The sequence below is a fragment of the Apis dorsata genome, unplaced genomic scaffold, assembly GCF_000469605.1.
Source record: "Apis dorsata unplaced genomic scaffold, Apis dorsata 1.3 scaffold_295, whole genome shotgun sequence".
NCBI lineage: Eukaryota > Metazoa > Arthropoda > Insecta > Hymenoptera > Apidae > Apis > Apis dorsata.
In genome coordinates, this window is record NW_006263570.1 from 1,655,209 (window position 1) to 1,677,811 (window position 22,603).

The 22,603-nt window shown below is 25.3% G+C and overlaps 1 protein-coding gene and 1 non-coding gene across 14 annotated transcripts in view; one reads left to right on the forward strand and one right to left on the reverse strand.

The window, feature by feature from the left end:
• Window positions 1-22,603, reverse strand: part of LOC102674491 (neurexin-1) — a 425,676-nt gene that overhangs the window by 94,291 nt on the left and 308,782 nt on the right. For all 13 annotated transcript variants that reach the window (XM_031511258.1, XM_031511256.1, XM_031511254.1 and 10 more), the window contains 4 exons: window positions 20,319-20,510; window positions 18,699-18,842; window positions 18,017-18,234; window positions 1,724-1,832 (listed from right to left, as the gene is read on the reverse strand). In XM_031511258.1, the coding sequence (XP_031367118.1) occupies window positions 1,724-1,832; window positions 18,017-18,234; window positions 18,699-18,842; window positions 20,319-20,510 (663 nt within the window). The remainder of the gene's footprint in view (window positions 1-1,723; window positions 1,833-18,016; window positions 18,235-18,698; window positions 18,843-20,318; window positions 20,511-22,603) is intronic.
• Window positions 19,345-19,426, forward strand: Trnas-cga. Its single transcript has one exon. It is a non-coding gene; the product is annotated as a tRNA-Ser (tRNA).

The window sequence follows — 22,603 nt, forward strand, 5'->3', positions numbered from 1 at the left end:
TCCAGCTGTAATGCGCCGATGGCATCTTGTGTTCGAACAACTTTCAAAAATATCTCGCTTGCAATTATATAGGTACACACGTCTGATGCAGCTGTAAAATAGTTGATCCAAATGGTGTTGTCGAGGCTGACAATTTGTAAAAAAGAATGACGTGCTCCATTTTTTTTTTTTCCCCCGTTTTTCCCTCTTTTCTTTATATTCTGATAGAGGAATAATACGATTTATAATATTTTTCATTTATTATTTATTTTTCAAAATATCATTATGTATTTTTTATTCAAGATAGAATTATTTTCTTCTTGTTTCTTATCAATATTCAATATAAAAAAGAAATTGATATTTTATTTCTCGATAAAACATTTTAAAATTATATTTTATTAAATTAATTTGAAATAATAATTAAAAGATAAAAATAATAATTAAATTAAAAGATTTATTAAAGATTATAAATAAAGATGAAATATTAATTATTAATTATTAATTTAATTTTGGAAGAAAATTTTATACATTCCTTTTTTTCAATCGAATTATAATTAATATAATTATATAATTATATTAATTATGAATCATAATCTATGTATATAATCAAATCTATATATATAATCTATTCGTAAGAAAATGGATATATTTATCTTGATTTGAAAAATTTTCGTTTCTATTCTAATTCTTAACACTCAAATACAAATAGAATGTCTATAATTAATCGCATCATCGACAATTTTAAAATCGAATATCCAATTTAGTTTTTTCAAATATTCGATTTACTATGTATCGATAAATGTGTGCATACGAAAAACCGGTAGAATCGATCCGGATAGAAATATTTTCCCTATTCGAGCTGGCTCGTTGCAGACGAGCGAATTCGAATTCAAATACGAACGAGCCCCTTTTTGTATTCGTTCCTCGAAAAGCGCGAACGAGATCACCGATGTGTGACTAAATACTTCACACGAAACCCAAAAAGGGAATCATATAATGCCACGATGAACAAGGGAGAGCTGATACGAATTCACGGTGCTCTTGTCAGTCTCGTTGTAATAGCGGGACAGAAACAAATTCGACAATTTAAAAGATGATTGAATCTGTCCTATAACTTTCAATTTTTTATCTATTTTTTTGGATGAAACAATTTTCTGATTTATTTGCAGACACACGAGGCATTTGAATTTTATGTGAAAAGATCGTTAATTATTTTGATATTTAAAGCTATAGCTGAAATGATAGTAAAAATGATAAAATGATAAAATTTTTTAAAATAATCTAAAATATATAAATAGTTTTAGCAAAATTAATTTTAACTTTTTGTAATGGATATATTTGATTACATGTAATATAATTTTATTTAAACTTTCGCTTTAAAAGTGTTTTCAAACAATATTTATTATTGTTTTAAAGATAAATTAGAAAATATTTTATTCAAAAAACATTTTACCCTTTAAAATTACCTTATTTAAATATCAAATAGGTTTTATGAAAGACTTGATCTATTTGCATATAAAAATCAGTTCTTTTTGCGTTCCTTAGGTTCTTTACGAGTTCTTTTATATGAAAGATATGAAACTCTTTTTTGTAAAATATATAGAAATTATTTTTGATTAATAAATAAATATATTTTGATAATGGAATATAATTGGAGTATTTTTCTATTAAACTTTTCTATGATTTATTGTTAAATAATTCGTTCATTCAATAAATAGGAATTTATATAATATTTTTGACTTACCCCGTACAGCAGCTTCGTCATCGATTTGGAATTTCAAAGAGCTTGCTCTTCTGGAGAACCTTAGTGTGTGCCACATGTCGTCATTTAAACCTTGTCCAGCAACTAATGTCTGAAAATAAAAGAAAATTGTGCTATTAGAAAAACGATAAATATAATTTTATGAATATTTTTTTCTTAGTATTTCTTAATATTCCATTTAAATATTTTTTATAATTTATTAAATTTATATTGTATCATAAATAAGTTACAATTAAAACTTCTACAAATATTCAATTATATGAAATATATAATATTATATAAAATAAATGCCAAACTTGCATTACAATATATAAAAATAATTTTAAAGTTGTCTATCATAAATTTATCTCAAATGATAAATTCTATAACAACAAAGATCATAATAAATTTCAAAACATTATTCAGAATATTTAAATTTTATTAAATATCGTATTTCAGAATAAAATACCATATTATGTCATTATAAATATTTTTTAATTTAACTTTTCACGCAAAAAACTAAAAAAAAAAAATAATTTTATCATTAAAAATTATCCAGAAAATAGAGAAAGTCATGCCAATGAAATCCCTTTTTGTTTTATTCCGATATCTCAATCGGTTGCCGAGATATAAGGATTCAAAGTTTTAGACAGTGCGGAGATTATGAATGGCCCGTGACCTATATTTTTTCCTAGAAATACGTACTACGTTCTTTCAAGAATTGCGTCTGCCGCTTGTCTGGAGTTTGGGATAGGTCGGTGAGGCGAGACGCGAACGAGCATCCGAATGAGACAAGGACGGAGATAGTAAACGATTAAAAATTATCCTTCGCTTTACACGATGATATCTCCGGAACCGGAAGTCATATCGGGATAAATGAAAAAGCATTTTAAAGGGCAAGGTTCCGCGCTTTTATTGATTGCTCACTCATTGATAAAAAATCATTATCTTCGGAGTTATAGCGATTTAAATTTTTCCGAATTTTAATAGGATTTAATAGGACTTCGATAAATGATTAAAAATTATCTTTTCTTTACACGACGATATCTCGGGAACCGGAAGTCGTATCGGGATAAATGAAAAAGCATTTTAAAGGGCAAGGTTCCGCGCTTTTATTGATTGCTCACTCATTGCTAAAAAATCATTATCTTCGGAGTTATAGCGATTTAAATTTTTCCGAATTTTAATAGGATTTAATAGGACTTCGATAAATGATTAAAAATTATCTTTTCTTTACACGACGATATCTCGGGAACCGGAAGTCGTATCGGGATAAATGAAAAAGCATTTTAAAGAGCAAGGTTTCATGCTTCTAATGATCTTTGATTCATTGATTAAAAATCATTATCCTTGGAGTTACACCGATTTAAAGTTTTCCTAATTTTAATAGATTTTAATTGCGTTTTAAGTTTAAAATTTTTGTGTACATTTGTTTATTTTTGGAAAAATATTATTTATAATTAGTAATGATATATTGAAAATTCTAATTTGATTTAAAAATAATCTTAAGTCCTTTGCTTGAAATAAATTGGATCTTTGTTTAAATTCGATCTTGTTCGAGTTTAATTATCTTAATTAATCAAAAGGAGTTCACTTTATCGTCATAATTATATTAATTAACCAATAAAATATTTAAATATAGTTCTAGACTTGCATGAATTCTATATGCTATTGGAAAATCACAATAATTCCGTTCTTTTATCTATATTTTTGATCGCGAAAAGAAATTTGCTTTCGCCTATGGATTATTAAAAAATTATTTGTCACAAAATCGAGTAAATACAAATTCTTTTGAAAAAAAGAAATCCTCAAATATCAAAAAATATTTCTGAAATTCTATGTAGTGTCCAAATAAAGTCATATCGTCGAGAATTAATTATAAATTACAAAAACTATGTCCTAGAATCGAAATTTCGATTTCATGGTCAAACTCGACACGTTGCATATAATAATCAGGCCACAAGTCTGGAATTCCTGTTTCGATTTTGAGCTTATACGGTTCCTTGCAACGAGATTGATTGCGTGTTGCAGGATGAAACCGCTCAAATACCGAGGAAATTCGCGCCATGGCGCAATGGAAACATCTCGAGCGGAAACGCGCCGATTGAATTACACCGCGCAAATGCAATAATGCTTGAGCGTGAATAATTAGCGTTAAGCTTTAATCTTTAAGAAAATTATTTTTTTAAACTCATTCCTTAATTATCATGACTTTTCTGAATTTTAAAATACTGGATTTTTAAATTTCTTTTTTAAATACTTAAATTTAATTTAATTTATTAAAAATTTCTAATCAACCAAATAATTTGATGTAATAGCTTTATAAGCATATTAACAAATTTTGAATTATCTTATCTATGATCCATTGAAATTTCATATTTTTGTTTATTGAACAATCTACTATCCATGTGAGATCAATTATAATTTACATATTTGCAAATAAATAATAAATATGATATCTTCCACATTTTATTTCATAACTGTTTGAATTTGACAAGGGTTAAAAACGATTCAATCCTTGGTCCAACTGTTAATATAAATCAAAAACTTAATATTATTAAAAATATTATTAAAAATATTTCTCTCTGAATTTAAAAATTAAATTCACACAAATCCAAATCCAAACGAGAGACTAAATAATTTAACTTATATTTCAAATATTTTCAATTCATCAAAAAAAAAACCTCGATTTTTTATTTTATCAACGAAAATTTAATTTAATGGAAAATTAACGCCCAAAGAAATAAACAAAGAATTTCCATCGCGAAAGAGCTCATTTGCAGATTATTGAAGATCCACTTTCGGATCCGTGTGTATTTTCATAACAGAAAAGGACATGCAAAATGTATGTGCAACCCTGTTATTCAAGGATGGCGGAACGATCCTGATACACGTACAGTTAACCATAGCAGTATGGTAGCATCGATAAACTAACAACACACGGCGCCTCTCGTTTGGTTAAACCACCATAAATCCGGGCAACTCGTCACTATCTGCTAACTGGTTTGGTCCACGCTGCCAGTCGCGATATTCATCTATCACATGGCACCTGACACACGTTTGTCACCTGACGTCACCTTTGCGCCACCAGATATCGTTCGTGCCCATCTCCCTGATATTTAAGCGTTATTTTCAATCGTTCATCGTGATGAGCTTTCAATCAAGAAACTGTTACACGGTCGTCAATGAGATTCATTGTGATTTTGACAAGAATGTCTCATAGATATTGTTATCTTTTCTTTGAAACGAAATCATTTGGAGATTATTACTTATTATTATATTATTATTTGATGATGATTACGTTATAAATGTTTTATTTTAAATAAATTTTTAGATGAAGATTATTTATTATATGAAGATTATTAATTATGATTTTATTTCTTTGAATATTAATTGTTATATTACAATTTACTATTTGTACTTTATTGTTTGATTAGATTATGGATGTTAATATAATTTTGAATAATTTTTAAAATAAAAAATATAATATATAGATATATAGAAATATTTTGAATGAAAAGTTAATAAAGCTAGTATATCTAATAAATAGTATACATCTTCAACTCCTAAAAATATCTATTTTTTTATCCTCTTTTACTTTTTATTATCAATCAAATTTAATTTCTGGATATATTCATAAATAACAAATTTATCTATAATTTATATAATAAATAAAATTTATTTCAAATCTTACAAAACAAGTATCTATATTATAATCAACTTACTATAATCAACCAAACTTCACATCTATACACAAAAATAATCTAATCATTCGATCCTGATCTCTGCTCTGCTCGAACGACAAGAAGAACTTGAACGGAAAGATCAAAATTCGTGGTGACAAACGTTTGAAATCTAATCGTCAGCCGAACTGGTTAGGAAGGTTGACGCGTAAAAGCGCACCAAGGGAAAGCGAAGTGAAATTACATAGAAAGTCTATCAGTAAACGGATATTACGGTTTCTCTCCCTCGGGTAACTTTATCGCCGACTCACGCTCGGGTAATCGCGCGTCTCCGCCACCACCTACGAATCAATCCGGCAATTAAGGGACGTTTTGTCGCGGTGCTCAAGCTCGATCGAGCTTTATCGAATTCATCGGCTCCGCTCGGCTCGCCGCAGGAAATCGCAGCTGCATAAAGCATTCAATCATGCCGAGCCCCCGCGATAGCATTTATCGATTGGCAAACGGCGTGTGTCTTTTTGCACTCCTCTATTGGGGAGTGGATACCACGTTATTAAAACTATCATTGGAAATTCAACGTCGCGGTTCGATAAATAATTTTGCTCGGTCAGGATTAGGATGAGGAATGGTTTCTTTAAATCAGGAAATCGTTGGATTGCCTGATTATTCGTGTTTTGATGGGTTAATTATTATTAATTAGTTAATATAGGGATTTGTTATAAGTAAATAAAAATTTAGAGGTAAAAGTAATTAGTGTATTGCGATAAATAGATTTTTTGAGAGCAATTTTTATAGAGATTTTTAAAAAATTGCAAGATTGATTTTGCAAGAATGATGTCTACAACTTTTCATGCCTTTTGCTATTTTATGTTAATTAAGAAAAAAATCACTGTTAATAGTCCAAGCCTGAAATCTATATATAACTTAATAATACAATAATGTATAATTTTTATTAATCAAAAAAAAAGTTTTCAAATAATCAAAGCAATATATTGCAATGCCGAAATAATTGCCGTTATTTATAATGTATAAAAGTATCTCTAGATATGATGCATTTATTTTAATAATTTTAACAATTAGTAATATTTATTTCATCTTTAGAGATTTGTTTAATAAAATGTATCAAGATTTTAATGAAATAGAAAAGTAATATGTATATTAACATTATAATCCTTGTAATAAATATTTTTTAAAAACAATTTCCAATTATAAGTAGTTAATATGTTCAGATGTTAAATGCCTGAAGTGAGAATTGATTATTAAATTTATTAAATTTTAAAATTTTAAGAAGTTAAAGATTTAGAATCATAGGGATTTATCAAAAGTTGATTTTTCAATGAAGATCAAATATCTAATTTAATCACAAGACAGTGTAGATGATATTAATCCATGTTATTTATTTTTTTCTGTTTTAATTTTGTTTTCATTAATACCATGTATATTTTTTCTATATTTTCTATTACAATATGCTTTTAATATTGATAAAAATTAATAGTAATTTCATAACTTTAAAATTAAGAATAATTATAGTGTAAAATAGATTTACAAGTACTGAAAATTAAATCTGCAAAGTAATATTCAAAACTATCTTAATAAATTACCATTAAAATATTAAAGATTCATTTTACGTAAATTAAAAATTTATTTTCAGTATAGAGACAATTGAAAATGAATTTCTAATAAATTTTAAAATGATTTATTCTACAAACATTAGATTATTCTTGCATAATATTTTATTCTTTTTAAAAAAAGATTTATTTATATTTTCTATATATAAAGAGATTGTCTGCTTCTATTCGGTTGTTTTATCACATCTGTTACTATTATTAATCACAGTGTATAACGTACATATGACATTACAATTTATAATATAGAAAATACAATTCACTTTATATTCGCATTTCTATTGTATATATATTTCCCCATTGTAATTGGAAAATATATTTTTCGCGATCGAATAAATTTAACAATCCGATTCGTGATTGTATCGGCGTGCAATTCGATGAGACCTTATTTTTCTGAAAAATATCTCAACACGGCGTTTGATTTATAGCGTTTCGAATGCATTTCAAACCGTGATTTGTGTTTAATTATAACGCATTGTGTATTGAGAACGGTGTTTCGCCGATATAATTGCGATCAATCAATAAAACAGATCGCGAAAGTAAACTTAATACGATTATTCAACGTTCCTCGATTGCAGTTATACGATCATCCAACAATGCGATCAACTGCACGATCGATCAGAAATATAACCCATTTTTATCCGATGTATCTTTTATGAAAAAGGAATACAATTAACAATTGTTTAAAACATTTTTGTTAATGAAATAAAAGTGAAAATAAAAATGAAAATCTAATATATTTTTTTCACATTCTATCTATAATCTTATAAATTATTCTTTTATTTTAATGAAATTCAGTATTCTAATAATTTTACAATTTTCATTGTTTATATCCTGTAAATCAATATTAATTTATCCTGCATATATAAATTGATAACTTTTTTATCAAAGAATCTATATATTTTATGTTTTCATAGAGAAATCATTATAGATGCATATAAAAATTATTATGAATTTATTCACATAGTTCATTTTGTGCAACAATGACACAGATATACAAAAATCATAATTTTAAAGAAAAATCTGAACATTCCTAATAAAATTATATGAGAATATTACAAAATTAATTAAAATTGAAGGCTTAATATTTGAAATTCATTTATAAGACTCCATACATTTTTTTTAATCATTCAAATTTTAATATTATTCAAATCATCTCATACATATCTAACAGAAGATTCAAAAAAAATCATTCTTTGGATGTAATAAATGAATATATTCATTCAATATCCCTCTCTGTTACATATTCTGTTACACATTAATAGCCAATGTTATAAGAATCTTAAAACATGCACAATTTTTATTGTAAAAATCCAATCGACTTATAAAATTCTAAAAAAATTTCTTCCTATAATCTTTCTAATAAATGAACAAACAAATCTAAACAAACTTTCCTTCGTAACAAATCTACTCTCCAATCTCATCAATATCTAATCAAAATCCGCCATCAAGATTTCCAATTGCGCAGTTCCACAGAGAATTAACGTTGTTCAAGACGAGGAAATATCTCTATCTAAGTCTTTCACGAGCTTCGTGAAGCAAACGCCTTATCGCGTTCATTCTCCGATTGCTTCTCCCTCTCGTTCGACCACGATCCATCGGCGGTGAAATTCCTCCTCCTTTCTCGAGCCGAAAGTAATCGAAAGGAAGGGGGGAGGGAAGGCGAAAAAAGCGTTCACAGGGAACGCGGCAACGTGGTTGGCTCGCTCCACTTCTCCTCGAGGAAAGAAATAAACTCGCGCCCCTTTCTCCGCGAAAGAATTATTTCCAAGGACGATTCCAAAGGCATTACTTCCGATCCGTTTGTTCCCGACTGGATAAAACTAACGTGGGGGAGGGGGGGGGGCGTAGAAACGAAAGAAAATAAATAGAGATGATGCAGAGCGTGGCGATCGGCGAGAAATGGGAGAGAAAGAAAGAAAGGAGGGGGAAAAAAAAAAAAACGAGAATTGGGGGGGGGGGGGGGGGGGCGTAGAAACGAAAGAAAATAAATAGAGATGATGCAGAGCGTGGCGATCGGCGAGAAATGGGAGAGAAAGAAAGAAAGGAGGGGGAAAAAAAAAAAAATGAGAATTGGAGGAGGGAGGGTGTAGGGCGGAAGGAAAATCCTACCGGAAATTGATCAGGGGATCGTAAATATTTGACGAACCGGGGCAAACTTTAATTAAAATTCGCTATTTGAATATTCGGCAGGCTACAAAGAAATTTCTCCGCGGGAAATCAGCTTTAGTTACTGTTCTCCATGCGTTAATTTGTACTGCCTCTGTAGGTCAACTAATCATTTTTTTTTTTCCTCGCTTTTCTTTTATTCTCCCTCTCTTTTGTTCTCTTATATTTTTTTCTTTTTGATTTTTGTTTTCTATTTTTATTTTTGTTCTTTTTTTATATTTTTTCTATTTCTATAATTATAAGAGAAATTGATTCTAATAAAATTCTAACGAGACGTTTGGAATTATTGGGAATATTTTACAAATTTTAAAAATTTCATTAATTATTTGCAAATGGATGAATTTGTTTATATTTGTTTTAATTAAAACATCTGTATATGATATGATGAAATATTTTTAGAATTTTTTAAATATTTATATGTATTTGTCAAAGAAATATCAAAATAAACGAAAATTTTTTCCAGATATAAAACTTTTTCATATCAATTTTATACGTAAAAAATTTCAAGATAAATAAAAAATTACAATCAATTATGAAATTTCTAAGAGAAATTTAAATTTATCTTTAATAAAATCTCTCATTATTTTACACTTTAAAACAGTCATTTACATTACAAATTAAAACATTTCATGTATTATTAAATTACTGTACTTCGAAAATTTTTTTATATATATATATAAAGTAAGAATTTTTTTGATTGCTCTATTTCTCTAGAAATACAATTTTTTTTAAATTGCATTTCATTGGTTGCATTACTATATCATAAAAAGATATAAGAAATAAAAATATTAATGATTATACCGATTATTAAGTGATTAATTGGTAATCAAAACGACAGTGATTTGTTTATTATTTAGATAATGGAGTTTGATAATTAACCTGAATAACTCTACATACATCATTTGTGACACATGTATACACGTGCATACGCGTGTAATTGGGATAATGGAAGTTCTGTTCATGATTTGATCTATTTACAACTCTAATTTGTTCACACTATTACCGTCACTTGTTCAATTTTACAATACCTATATCTATTCACCCTATTTCGATCCTATAGAATCGTATCGATCTCTATTTCGTGCAAATGCATGCAACTGAATTTTGGGGATACACGATCTTCTCACTTAATCTCCTTTTATTAGGATGTTGCATAATAAATGTCAACGAGTAAGTGAATGAGTTTTATTCTATTTTCACTTTAAGTGAATAAATTATTTTCAATTGAGGCATTCAATAGGAGAATAGTACAAGTGATTACATGTGATTGGTTACATGTATTTAGAATCTTTTTATCTTTATAAAAATTTTAATTTTAAAATAATTTTGACAATAAGTAATTATTTATTCAAAATCATTATGTAACGTAAAAAATTTATTTCAATATTGATCAAAGCGTGATAGAAAAGTCATATATATATATATATATATAAATATATTTTTGTAATCAACACGTGTCATCTTCGTATGTGTATATGAAAGATTTAAAAATTTATGATAAATTTTGTTTTACAAATCAAATCTTGATCTTGAAAGAAAATATACTTCTCTATTGATCAATTATTTAATTATTTAAAAAGAAATCTTTTTTAAATTTCAGTAACTTGAATACATATTTTAAATATAGAATATTTTATTTGTATCAAACACGTACATTTCGTTACAAAATTTAAAGTCATGAATTTTTGATTTCATGCTCGAAATTTCTAGAGAATTTCGCAGGAAAATTATATTTTCTAGAAAATCACGTTCTAGGTGTTATCTATGTCGATTGTCCCACGTGGATCGAATGAATTTCTGAACGCATCCCCCTGAGCTCTCACCCTCTTTGTTTACCTTCGATCATCTAGAGCATTCCATCTGTATGCAACGTGTATCTGTATGAATTGTACGTGTAACCAATTTTGCAATCGCGATGCTTTCGGTCGGTTGAACAATAAATCGTTGAGCGATTTCGAAACCGGATCGACGATTCGTTTATTAATCGGTGCATAATGCAAATTCGTTAACTCTCCATTCCTATCCTATTGTATACCTTGGTCGACTTTCATTTATTATTTTAATTACGCTCCATTTTTGTGGTCACACATAAAATTTCAATCGTGTGAAAATATTTCTCGTTTCAATTTCAAGATGAAAATTATAATATTTAATCGTAATGGAAATTGTCGAATGAATAACTTTTATTGCACGAATAAGAATATATTTATTTTTTATTGAAGATAAAATTCAATTTCTTTATCATTTATTTAAAATAGTTTAAAATGGAGAATTAAAATTAGAATTAAATTTTAAAATTTAAGTACTTAAATTGTTTAAAATATTTAGATTGATATATGAATAAATGTTGTATGAACAAAGATGAATTGTGATTATAAATGGAAGCGAAAAAATTTTTTTTTTAAAAATAGAATTCGATTTTTTATTATTTAAAATGTTTCGAATATAAAAAATGGATTATTAGATATTTGATAATTTTATTAGTTTTTATTTTATAAATAGAAATTCATGTTGCTTTTTTTAAATTTAATAATATAATAATAATATAATTTTTAATAATATAATAGTATCACTTATATCTTGGAATTTCAATTTAACAATAATATTAAATTTCTTTTCAAAATGAAAGCAAGAAAAAATGAAATAAATTTACTTTTTTAAAAAAAAGTATGTAGAAAATTCAATCAATTTTGTTTTTCTTATCAGCAATACTATAATACTCGTCATTAAAATAAATCCAATGATTGAGAAATTTCAATCAAAACAAGATCCAATGATTAGACGAATTCGAAATTCTTGGAGAATTGAACTTTGGACTTTAATATATTCGTATTGGTTATTCCAACCTAGGTATTTCCTTTCCTTAATTTCGTTTTCCAATTTATAATACAAATGTGAGTAGGTAATTTCGTGCACCGCTAATTAATTCGACCCATTTAATCGGCACACAAATGTTCACTTACTGACCCAATTCTTGTTCCACCTGTTTAGCAGTCAGACAGATGTTTCATATATTACAGTTCTATTCATATCTATATATCTAACAATTTATAACCGCTATATACCGCTTAATTAATCGATAAGTATTGCCATTTATAGGTAATTTTCTGAATTTTCATTATTATTAATTGATCAATATCTCTTCACATTAATTGCATTTATACAAATAAAAAATTATTTCTATTATAAGAAAAAATTTAATAATTACATCAATTAAGAATTCATAATTGAGAAAATCACAAAAAATATTAAATTATTATTATATAAAATATATTATTTATGATCTTAATATAATGTAGTTAGAGAATGATTGATAAAATCTAAAATTTTTTAAAAGAAACATAACATAAGAAATCGTTCGTGTAAGAATGTTATATAAAAATTAGAAATTATTTTAAAGGAATAATATATAAGAATATATGAGATAATCAAAAGAAAGTATATAAATATATCGTAATACTTTTTACGATTTTTTTTATATAATTTACTTCATAAAACATATCACTGTAAAAATAAATAGAAAGAATTTTAATAACGTGGAATTAGTTTAATAATTAAAAAAAAAACGAAAAATATGTTTCTTCAAATATTTCCTCTCCATATTTTTTAATCCAGAATATCTCGAAATATTCCAATAATTAAATTGATTCTTCTTTTTGCAAACCATAAAATTGGATACCCAAATTTTTATGAGCACATAGTCAGTTAAAAGGAAATTCATGTTTGCCCGGGTTAATTGAAATGTTCATTACCGTATCAATTATTCTGTTCAATTATCGAGACCGTGTAGAGGCCGAGATTGAAACATAAACGTAAATTACAGCCTCCTCTAATCGTACGCGGTTGTATTCTAGAGGTTCAACTAGTTTCCATTCGAAATGGGGGTGTGAGCGCTTGCGACTATGTTCCAAACTCAATTTTCACCAACCAATTTGTTCGTTAATGACACTGAAAATCTAACATCTATAATTATTGAAAAAGATTTGTTAAATCTCTAATTTTAAGATAAATAAAAATGATAATTAAAAATAATTATATAAAAGAATTTTAATTCATTATTTATCTTATATTATATATTATATTATAGTTTATTATATATCATTAGAGGAAAAGTATCTAATGCCAAATTCAATATTCCATAATTTATCAACATTAAAGAAAGAAGATCTCATTTCCGGACTTATCAATATAACAGGAAGTTTTATCATTTATATCCGAAAGCATAAATAATAGCATAAATCTGTGCAGTTAATTAACTATTTAAATTATTATTGTGATATAAGATTGTAGAATTATTAATATAAAAGATTGTAAATAAATTATTTAGTATTTAGTATACATATTTTCATGTTTTTTTATGTATAAAATGAATATGAAATTATTTAAAAAAAGAAAATTGAAATTTAAATAAAATTCATAATTGTTTAACAGCGTAACATGTATTATATATGTTTGAATCGAAACATTCCAGCATGTGACCACATTCAAAGAGCATTTGTCTGAATTGAACGTTTCGACTACACTCGAAATTAAGTTGGAATTAAATTGGAAATCATTCGTTTCGATTTCTACGTTCAATTAGATAAAATTTATTTCGAGAAATTATATAATTATATAATTACTTTCATTGATTCAAATTATATTGATAGCTGTATATAATAAAATTTATTTATAATTTTGTCTTAATGAATTTTTACTGAAATTTATAATTTTCTCATTAATGAAATTAAATATTAATGATTAAATATTAATGAAATATATAATTGAGAATTATATTTTTTTGCATTTTGAAATACTACAAAAAGTCATTGTTTATAAAATAAAAAATAATAGCAATTTTTAAATTACTTATTTTTAATTTAAAAATTGAATATAAAACGAATAATATAATTATGATATTATCAATAATGTAAAAATATGAATTATGACTGAATATATTTTAGTAAATATATTAACATTTAAAATATTTATCTAACTATTACAATTAACTTTAATTTCATTTATTTTGACTTGGGTAATTAATAAGCCTGTAAGTATTATTTTAACTAATAATAATATAAAGACTGCAATGTGAAATTGAATGTGCAACAATAAGACGAGTGTTCACAACGAAGATGTTATATCTTGAAATAACAGACATAGGCACTTGTAAAGACAAAGTTATAAGGAAGAGAAATAACGATGACTCGATTGACAATCATAACAAGACTTACTGTGAATTGTTATTTTAGATAATAGATATTTCTTAATTTTTTTAACATTAGACAAATCTTAAAAAAAAATTTTATTTGATAATCTTATCTTTGTGTATATTTCGTATTTTGATATTTGATCAATATTTAAAACAATATAAACATTTAGTTACTGAATTCTATTTTTTATCTATTATAAATATCATTATTTATTATTATTAAAATCAATCATTATATTTAGTTAAAAATTTACAGAACATTATTACTATATAATGTTATTAATATTAATTAATATTGTTAAATTAATATTAGCAAGCATACAGCAAATATTCAGAAGAGCATTTAATTAAGAGAAGAGCAATTAATTAGAACATTTTTATTAATGTCTAAAATCTATTAGAATTACCAATATATTCTCTCTGTGAAACAAAAATTTCCTGAAAAATTTTATTTAAATGAAAAACTAATTTAAATTACAATTTCCTTTACCAAATAAAAATTTCAATTAAAATCTTTTTTGCAGCTTTAGAAATCAGAACAATGATCTGAATTGTTATAAATCAAATTTACGCCTTAATTATTCCCCATCTCGATTTTATTTTTCGAATAATAGGCCAGCTAACTTTTGATGCCTATATTTCAAATTTGAGAGGCATTGCAATTGAAAACAATTCGTTCGCAACTTGCGAATACATAGCGTCCCACATCGGCACAACGTTGTTTTAGTGTACATAAGCTGTTCACATTCGCGGTTCCAATTTGCAGAAGGGTGGAACGTCTGGCGACATTGGACTGGGGTAAAATGAAGCGAATAGGCAACTGCATTGATTAAATAACGAACTCTGAGCATTTCGACTTTCCGCCGACACGTCTGTAGCAGAAACTGTATGCTTGTTGCCATATTATGCGCGAATAAATGTCAAAACTTATAAAGACATAACTATAATGATAACTATGATGACTGTATGTATTTGTTTGTATTTACTATATACACTTTTGCCATATCATACGCGAATAAATGTTAAAACTCATGAAGACATAACTATGATAACTATGATGATTGTATATATTTGTTTTTGTGAATTTACACTTTTACACTTTTGTTCTTAACAACATTTATAATTTTTTTCAATTATTATTATATTTATTAAGTTATAAGCAATTTGACTATGTATATATTATAATATTTTTTGTATAAAATTTTTTTTGTATTGTGGTAATTTATAACAAGTCAGATTTCAATAGATTCATAATTATATTTCTATTTTTTCTATTTTTGTATATTTCTATTTTTATTTTTTCAAATAATTAAGAAGAATATATTTATTTTTTTTATAAATATCATCAGTTGTTTTTTTACATTTTTGATTATTTCGATTTAAAATATTTCAAAGTGAAATATTGAAATAAAAAATTAAAATAAAAAATAAAATAACATTTTTATTTCTATGCAATAATTAAAACAACGATTTTCAACTATTTTTATCTTAATAAAAACTCATTGTTAAAATCCTATGGCAAACTAAAAAATATAATGTTATATTTCTGATTCGATAAAAAAATATTGAATAACATAATGAAAAAATTTCTTTTTGACAATATTTCTTAAAATTTTATTTAGTTATGATATTTTATAATTAAAAAAAAAGAAATAATACTAAATATAATTTATCATAAAATTATTTAAATGCCAAAACATTATTAAATTGTTCTCTCATTAAAACTTCGTTTAATTTATCAAATATTTGAAAGGTATCAATTTTTTTAATATTTAAAATTAAAATATTATTTCGCCAATGTTGAACAACATTATATTACAAATTGAAGCAATATCCACAGCCTTTTTCACCACTATCTTCCACCAAAGAACCTTCAACCTTCGGCTGAACCATGAATTATGAATACACGTCGCTCTATCGGCCGCGTCTATTTTCGTTCGATTTGAATTTTTACAGTCAATTTATTCTGTCGTGGAAAAACGGGTCGAATGAATCGATGAATTATGATCGCGGATGAGCAAGATTCGTTCGAATTTTCATGCGTTATCGCGTTCCTTGGAGACTGCGGATTTCAATTTACCCGTGGCGCCAATGCTTCCTGCTAAGGATGCACACGAATAATTTTCATCCATTGAGTTTATGACTGTGCAACCACTTCAAACTGTAACGTTTTATTCACCGTGTAATTTTCCAATTCCACGTATTCACGTTTCAATACATTTTTCAAGTTACAAGTTTATTGAGGTTTATAATTTTTTTAAAGTTGGTTGTAAAAGTCATGTGTCATGAGATTGCACTATATCATTGTGAAACATCGTATTACAAAATTTTATTCCTGTACTACTATGACATCTAGAGAAAAATTTCTTAGAAGATATAAAAATATAAAGATATAAATTTTATCATAAAATTTAATATTACATTTGCTTCAGTAAATAATATAATGAAAAAAATTATAATTCTAAAAACAATTGTATTTCTATAATTCATATTGCTTGTAAGAAAGCATAAGACCAGATTAAAATTAAAATTAAAAGTTCATGATTTGAATACTATAGTACTAGTAAAAAATACGAGTTACAAATTACTTTCTTTGCATTAATAATTAAATTGAAAATTTTGAGAAAATAAAATATATTGAAAAAACAAATTTTATATATATATATATATATAAAATAGATACTTGAAGTAAAATTACTTAGAACATTCATTTCAATACATATTAAAGTTATTAAAATTAATGTATTGTAATTATTAAAATATTTTAGAAAAATAGAAGTATAAATTTGCATAAATATTCTCAATTTTTCTTCATTCTTCTATTTAAAATTTAATAAAAATAAAATTTGATATCTACAAATATCAATTCTATTATTATCTTTCAGGAATTAATCTTATCATTATAATAATAAATAATAATAATAATAAATAATAATAGAAAATATAAATATAATATATAATAATAATAAAAATGATCAGGTAATTTTGTAATTGTATACTTTTTATAATGAAATATTATGTTAACATAACAATATTACTATCTATCAAATCCAAAAATAAATTATAAATCCTAAGCAAGTCTTTTTTTATCTTTTATTTTTTCTAATTATAAACTTCACAATCATATAAATTAAAATTTTTATATTTTCCATAACTAAAAGATAAGAACGCATTGAAAGGCTTTTGGTTTTATATCCACATTTCTTAAAAGCTTCTTCAATGTCTTTTTTCCACGAATATTACGCTATTGGTCAGAATTGCGGTCAGCGAAACAAATAAACTTTCTTCTCGTGAAAAAAGGCTTTATGTAACGTAATATTCTTTTACAGTATTCTACTTTGTTACTTTTGTATACCACTGTGGAATTACGATATTCTCTAATGAAGCTGGCTAGAGAACATGACTGACAAAACGTGGCGATGTTTCACCAAAAAGTAAGATTACTAAGTAAGAATTTCATAAGTACTTAGAACTTGTTTGAAAAGAAAAAGAAGTTTAATCTCGCGTTTTATTCAACTTTATTCTAATTGTGTTTTTACCTTTTTGAGAATCTGCAGTTACAATATTCATAAGTTATTAATTAAAGCGAAATTACTAATTTAGTAAAATTTGAGAGAATTCGACTCACCTTTTCTTTGTCCCCGATATGGATCAGCATCTTTGCTTTGCCCTCTTCAAGGTAGAGTTGCAATCGATCCGAACTATTTTCTAAACTCGTGGCTAGAAGAAGACCACGTGGTCTGGTAGTTTTGAAGCGAACTACTATTTCTTCAGTCTGGGTTTTCGAATCCTCTGGCATCAATGCTGTCATTTGCTGTGTTCCGTTCAGATGCAACGTTGATGCATCTGAATACAGATTTTTGAATATTCTTCTTAAAAAAATATATTATATAATAATAGCATAATATAATATTATAAGAAATAAAATAAGCATAAAAATGAAATAATTAACAAATTAATTAGTTAAAAGGTAAAAGTATTTAAATATCTGGCTATTACTTCATAATTATATTATAATATACATTATAATATGTAATCTTATTATTATTTTTCAAGAGAGAGAGATTATTATAAGATTATTATATTATTGATAATTGAATATACTAATAATTTAAATTAAATATAATTACAAATATATTTAAACACAATCTTATTACATACTCCATCTTAAACCTTAGAATTTTAATTCAATTATGAAATGTATCAGTGAATAAGCATAATTATATTTATATCTTAACAAGAAATTTTCTTTATTATTATTGCGTTCAATGGCGATACCATAAACTCAAATTAAAAGAAAATTTTTTTACCTTTCCCACAAGTAGGACCAGTGTATTGTGTTCCAGTGCAATCACAGTGAAATCTGTTCCATCCTTCGATACAGTGGCTACCGTGCATGCAAGGTTGTGAGGGACAGTGGGATTGTTGAAAATGACAAGCTGGTTTGACAGCACCTACAAAATTGTCCAGAGAAGTGAAAAAGTTAGTAACAGATGCTCTCAATTTTTAATATTTAATTATGGTTGAAATGATATAATGATTATATCAATGAAATATTATGTAAATTCATTCTTAGATTCATTCTTCAAAATACATTCATAAAATAGAATTTATAAAAATTTGTTTAAATAGTTTAGTATTATTTTGTAATAATGTTATTTATTTGTTATTTATTGAATATTCATCTATTTAATATTAAAAAATTATATATATATTATTATATATATTTAATTTTTAAATATTTTTTTACATATTTCTTAAAATTTATTTAATATTATAAATATTTGATAAACATTTTAGTAATAGTTTAATTTCTATTTAAAATTAGGAATATATATTTTTTAATTATTTAGTTAAAAAATAAATGAATATATAATATATAATATTTATATAAAAATATTATTAAAAATATTAATGTATAGTATAAGTTTGAATGAGAAGAATATTCTGCCAGAAGCTGTGGTGTCCGAGTGGTTAAGGAGTCAGACTCGAAATCTGATGGGCTATGCCCGCACAGGTTCGAATCCTGTCCGCAGCGGAAACTTTTTTTGTTGTTAAAAATTAATTTTTTTACGCCGATTTTTAATATTTTACCTTTTTTAAATATATTTAATAATATAAAACGATATTTTATTAAAAATAAAATATTTAAACACGCATTAATATGTTATTATTATTCTTGTGCATATAATCATATATTCTTTCAACACTTTATCATTATTTTTTAATATTTATATTTTAGTTGTATAAATAATTGATTGAAAATATTTTTATATAAATTGAATAAATTTAATTGTATAATAATTAATATAGATATATTAATTATTATATGCAGTATTATATGTTTCATCTAAATATTTTTCTATAACTCAGTGACAGTATAAAAATAAAATAGCATTTAAATTTTCTACAACAATTATTTTGCAAGTTGAAAATTACTGTATTATGGAACTAAACACGTTTCTTCTACAATATATGATAAGAAGCAAATAATATTTTAACTTTTAAATAATATGCTTCAATTTATATCTACATTTGCAATCATTATGTAATTTTTATAAAAATATTCTATAATTCTTAAAAGAAACTTATATATTAAAAAGTAATTTTTAAAAGTAATAAATAATAAGTAATAATTTTAATAAATAATAAGTAATAATTTTTTTTATTCGATCAATCATTATCTCAATAGAACTGCTAGATCTAATATTTAAATTTTTAAAAAATTGTAATTTCATTCATAAAATATTTTTAAAGAAGGAAAAATAATAAAGAAATATTTCTTGCATTTTAATGCTTGAGATATTTTGCACGATTTTTATAAAATCTGTTATTTGTATGCTGACAAGCTGAGTTATTCTCGACGAAATGGAATCTTGATGTTCATATTTTATTTTAGCATCGCTATAAAATGCAAAACATTATCTTACCAGAGTCCTGTTGTTGAGCATATCCAGCGATATCGATTTGTTGCCCGTTTATGACAAGATCCCTTATACAACCAACGTAACCCTGTCTCAAGGCACCTGTCCACAGTACTGGAGGAACTGTAAGGGGTGCAAATGGAGCACCCACACCACCGATATACAGTAATCCATCTAGATCTAGTTGCGTCGAATCACCTGAAACGCATTATGTTATCTTGTTATTTAAATTACTGTATAGAAATTCTAATAATAATTAATATGATTTTATTTATTTTATATTTAAGGTATTTTTATTTAGAATAATGATAATTATTTATTATTAATAACAATGGCAATGAATATTAAATGTTTAATATAGCATTTAATATTTATAATGATTATAATTTATTATTGAATATAATAATAAAGAAATTTGAAAGCATTTCTTAATGTTTTTTTGAAATTTTGCACAATTATTCAAATTTTCATGGTTTCAATAAAGTTTTCTACATCGACCATAGAGAGGTCTATTTTATTCAAACACTTAAAATTTTGTGGTTCCAATCCATCCACGAATACATTGGCTAGTTGAAGTACTATTTTACTCGATCACTTAAAACTTTGTAATTCCAATGCATTTTCAACAAGCATATATCTGCAAACTATATACGTATCTATGACTATTTAAAACTTCATTTCACTTCAAATTCAACAAGTTTTGTTTTTAAAAATCAAATTATAGAATTTTATATTATATTTCAAAAAAATTACTTATATATTAGTCATCAAGTTTGTTTATTTGCTTTTATTACGATACGGAAATTCAAGATATTTTAAAATATATTCAAAATACTTTTACTTTCATAAAAATAATTATGTAGTTTCTTTTTTTTTTTTAATAAATTTAAAGAAAACATTTTTTAAATATTGAAGTTTATTAAAATCATTGAAGAAATATATGAAGTTTAATAAATTCTTTCAAGATTATTATAAATTGACTATTGTCATTTTACTATATTAATCATTTTAATAATAATATTTAAAAATTAATTTCTAAGCATCTAAACAAATTTTATAGAATTATGCCATTATACATATAATATTAGAATTAGCTGTAAGACTTTTAAAAAATGTTAGACAATGTAAATTTTAATTTTAAAAATTTTATTATATCGTTTGCATTTTTTAATTGGAAAAATTATTAATTATTAAAAAATATGAAGGAATACAAAGTTCTTTATCACAACTTATCAAAAAGTTCATGATCTATATAAAAAGTAAACTTTTAACGTATGATATCAATATATGTACAGCTCTACATTATTTTTTTCAATTTCTAATCGAATTTTGTAAGTGATACAGGTAAAAATGATAAAATGATATTGATGTTTCCATAGTGCATTCGTAATTCATGTTCTTTCATGATTGGCATCAATGCATGATACGTGAAATTCGTTATCAAAGTTTACATGATGCATATGACAGCTTATCATTCGTGCAATTTTTCATTTAGTCACTCCTTTTTTTCAAAGATGTAAAAAAATTCTTTGATATGATATTTATAACAATTATATAATATGAAATTATAAAGTTTATCGTTCTTTCTTGCTGTAATCATTTTACATATATATACATAGATTAGATTCAAGTAGGAATCTTATATTTTTAATCATTTTAATTTCTTTAGATTAAACGTTATTTATTGATTAAATCAATTATTTGTAGATCAATATGTTTTATATCTGAATTTTAAAATTTTATTACAAATAAAAAATATTTCAAATTCTTTTGTGTAAAAATATATTTTCACCATCATATAATATCGTATATATTATACGATGAAATACTTCATATTAAAATTTATATTTTACATTAAATTTATTAAAAAATTTTGTAAAAGATTTTCTCACAAGTAGAAGTGTGAGTAGATATATTCTTATTATCCTAATCACGTCCCTATAGAATTCTTGGTACCACTTTCCACTTACATTTCATTCGAAAATTTCGCCTTAATCCAGACTATCTCGCACAACTTTATCACGCATTATCTCCCCTACGAAACATTTACATCTATGTTCCGCTAACTATCCTCATTATCTCCCATTCACGATCCACCCATTACATACTTTAAGCAGCGAGAACGCACCATCTTCTCAAGACGGAGCTTGTTCGAAATGACTCGAACTATGCCCAATTATTCGGACCGATGCTCTCGAGCCTCGTTAATTCGACGTTAATTAAAAACTCACGAGACCCGCTTAAAGTCTATTATCCTCCGCCCGACTATTTTTCTTTCCCTTCTTTCCAGC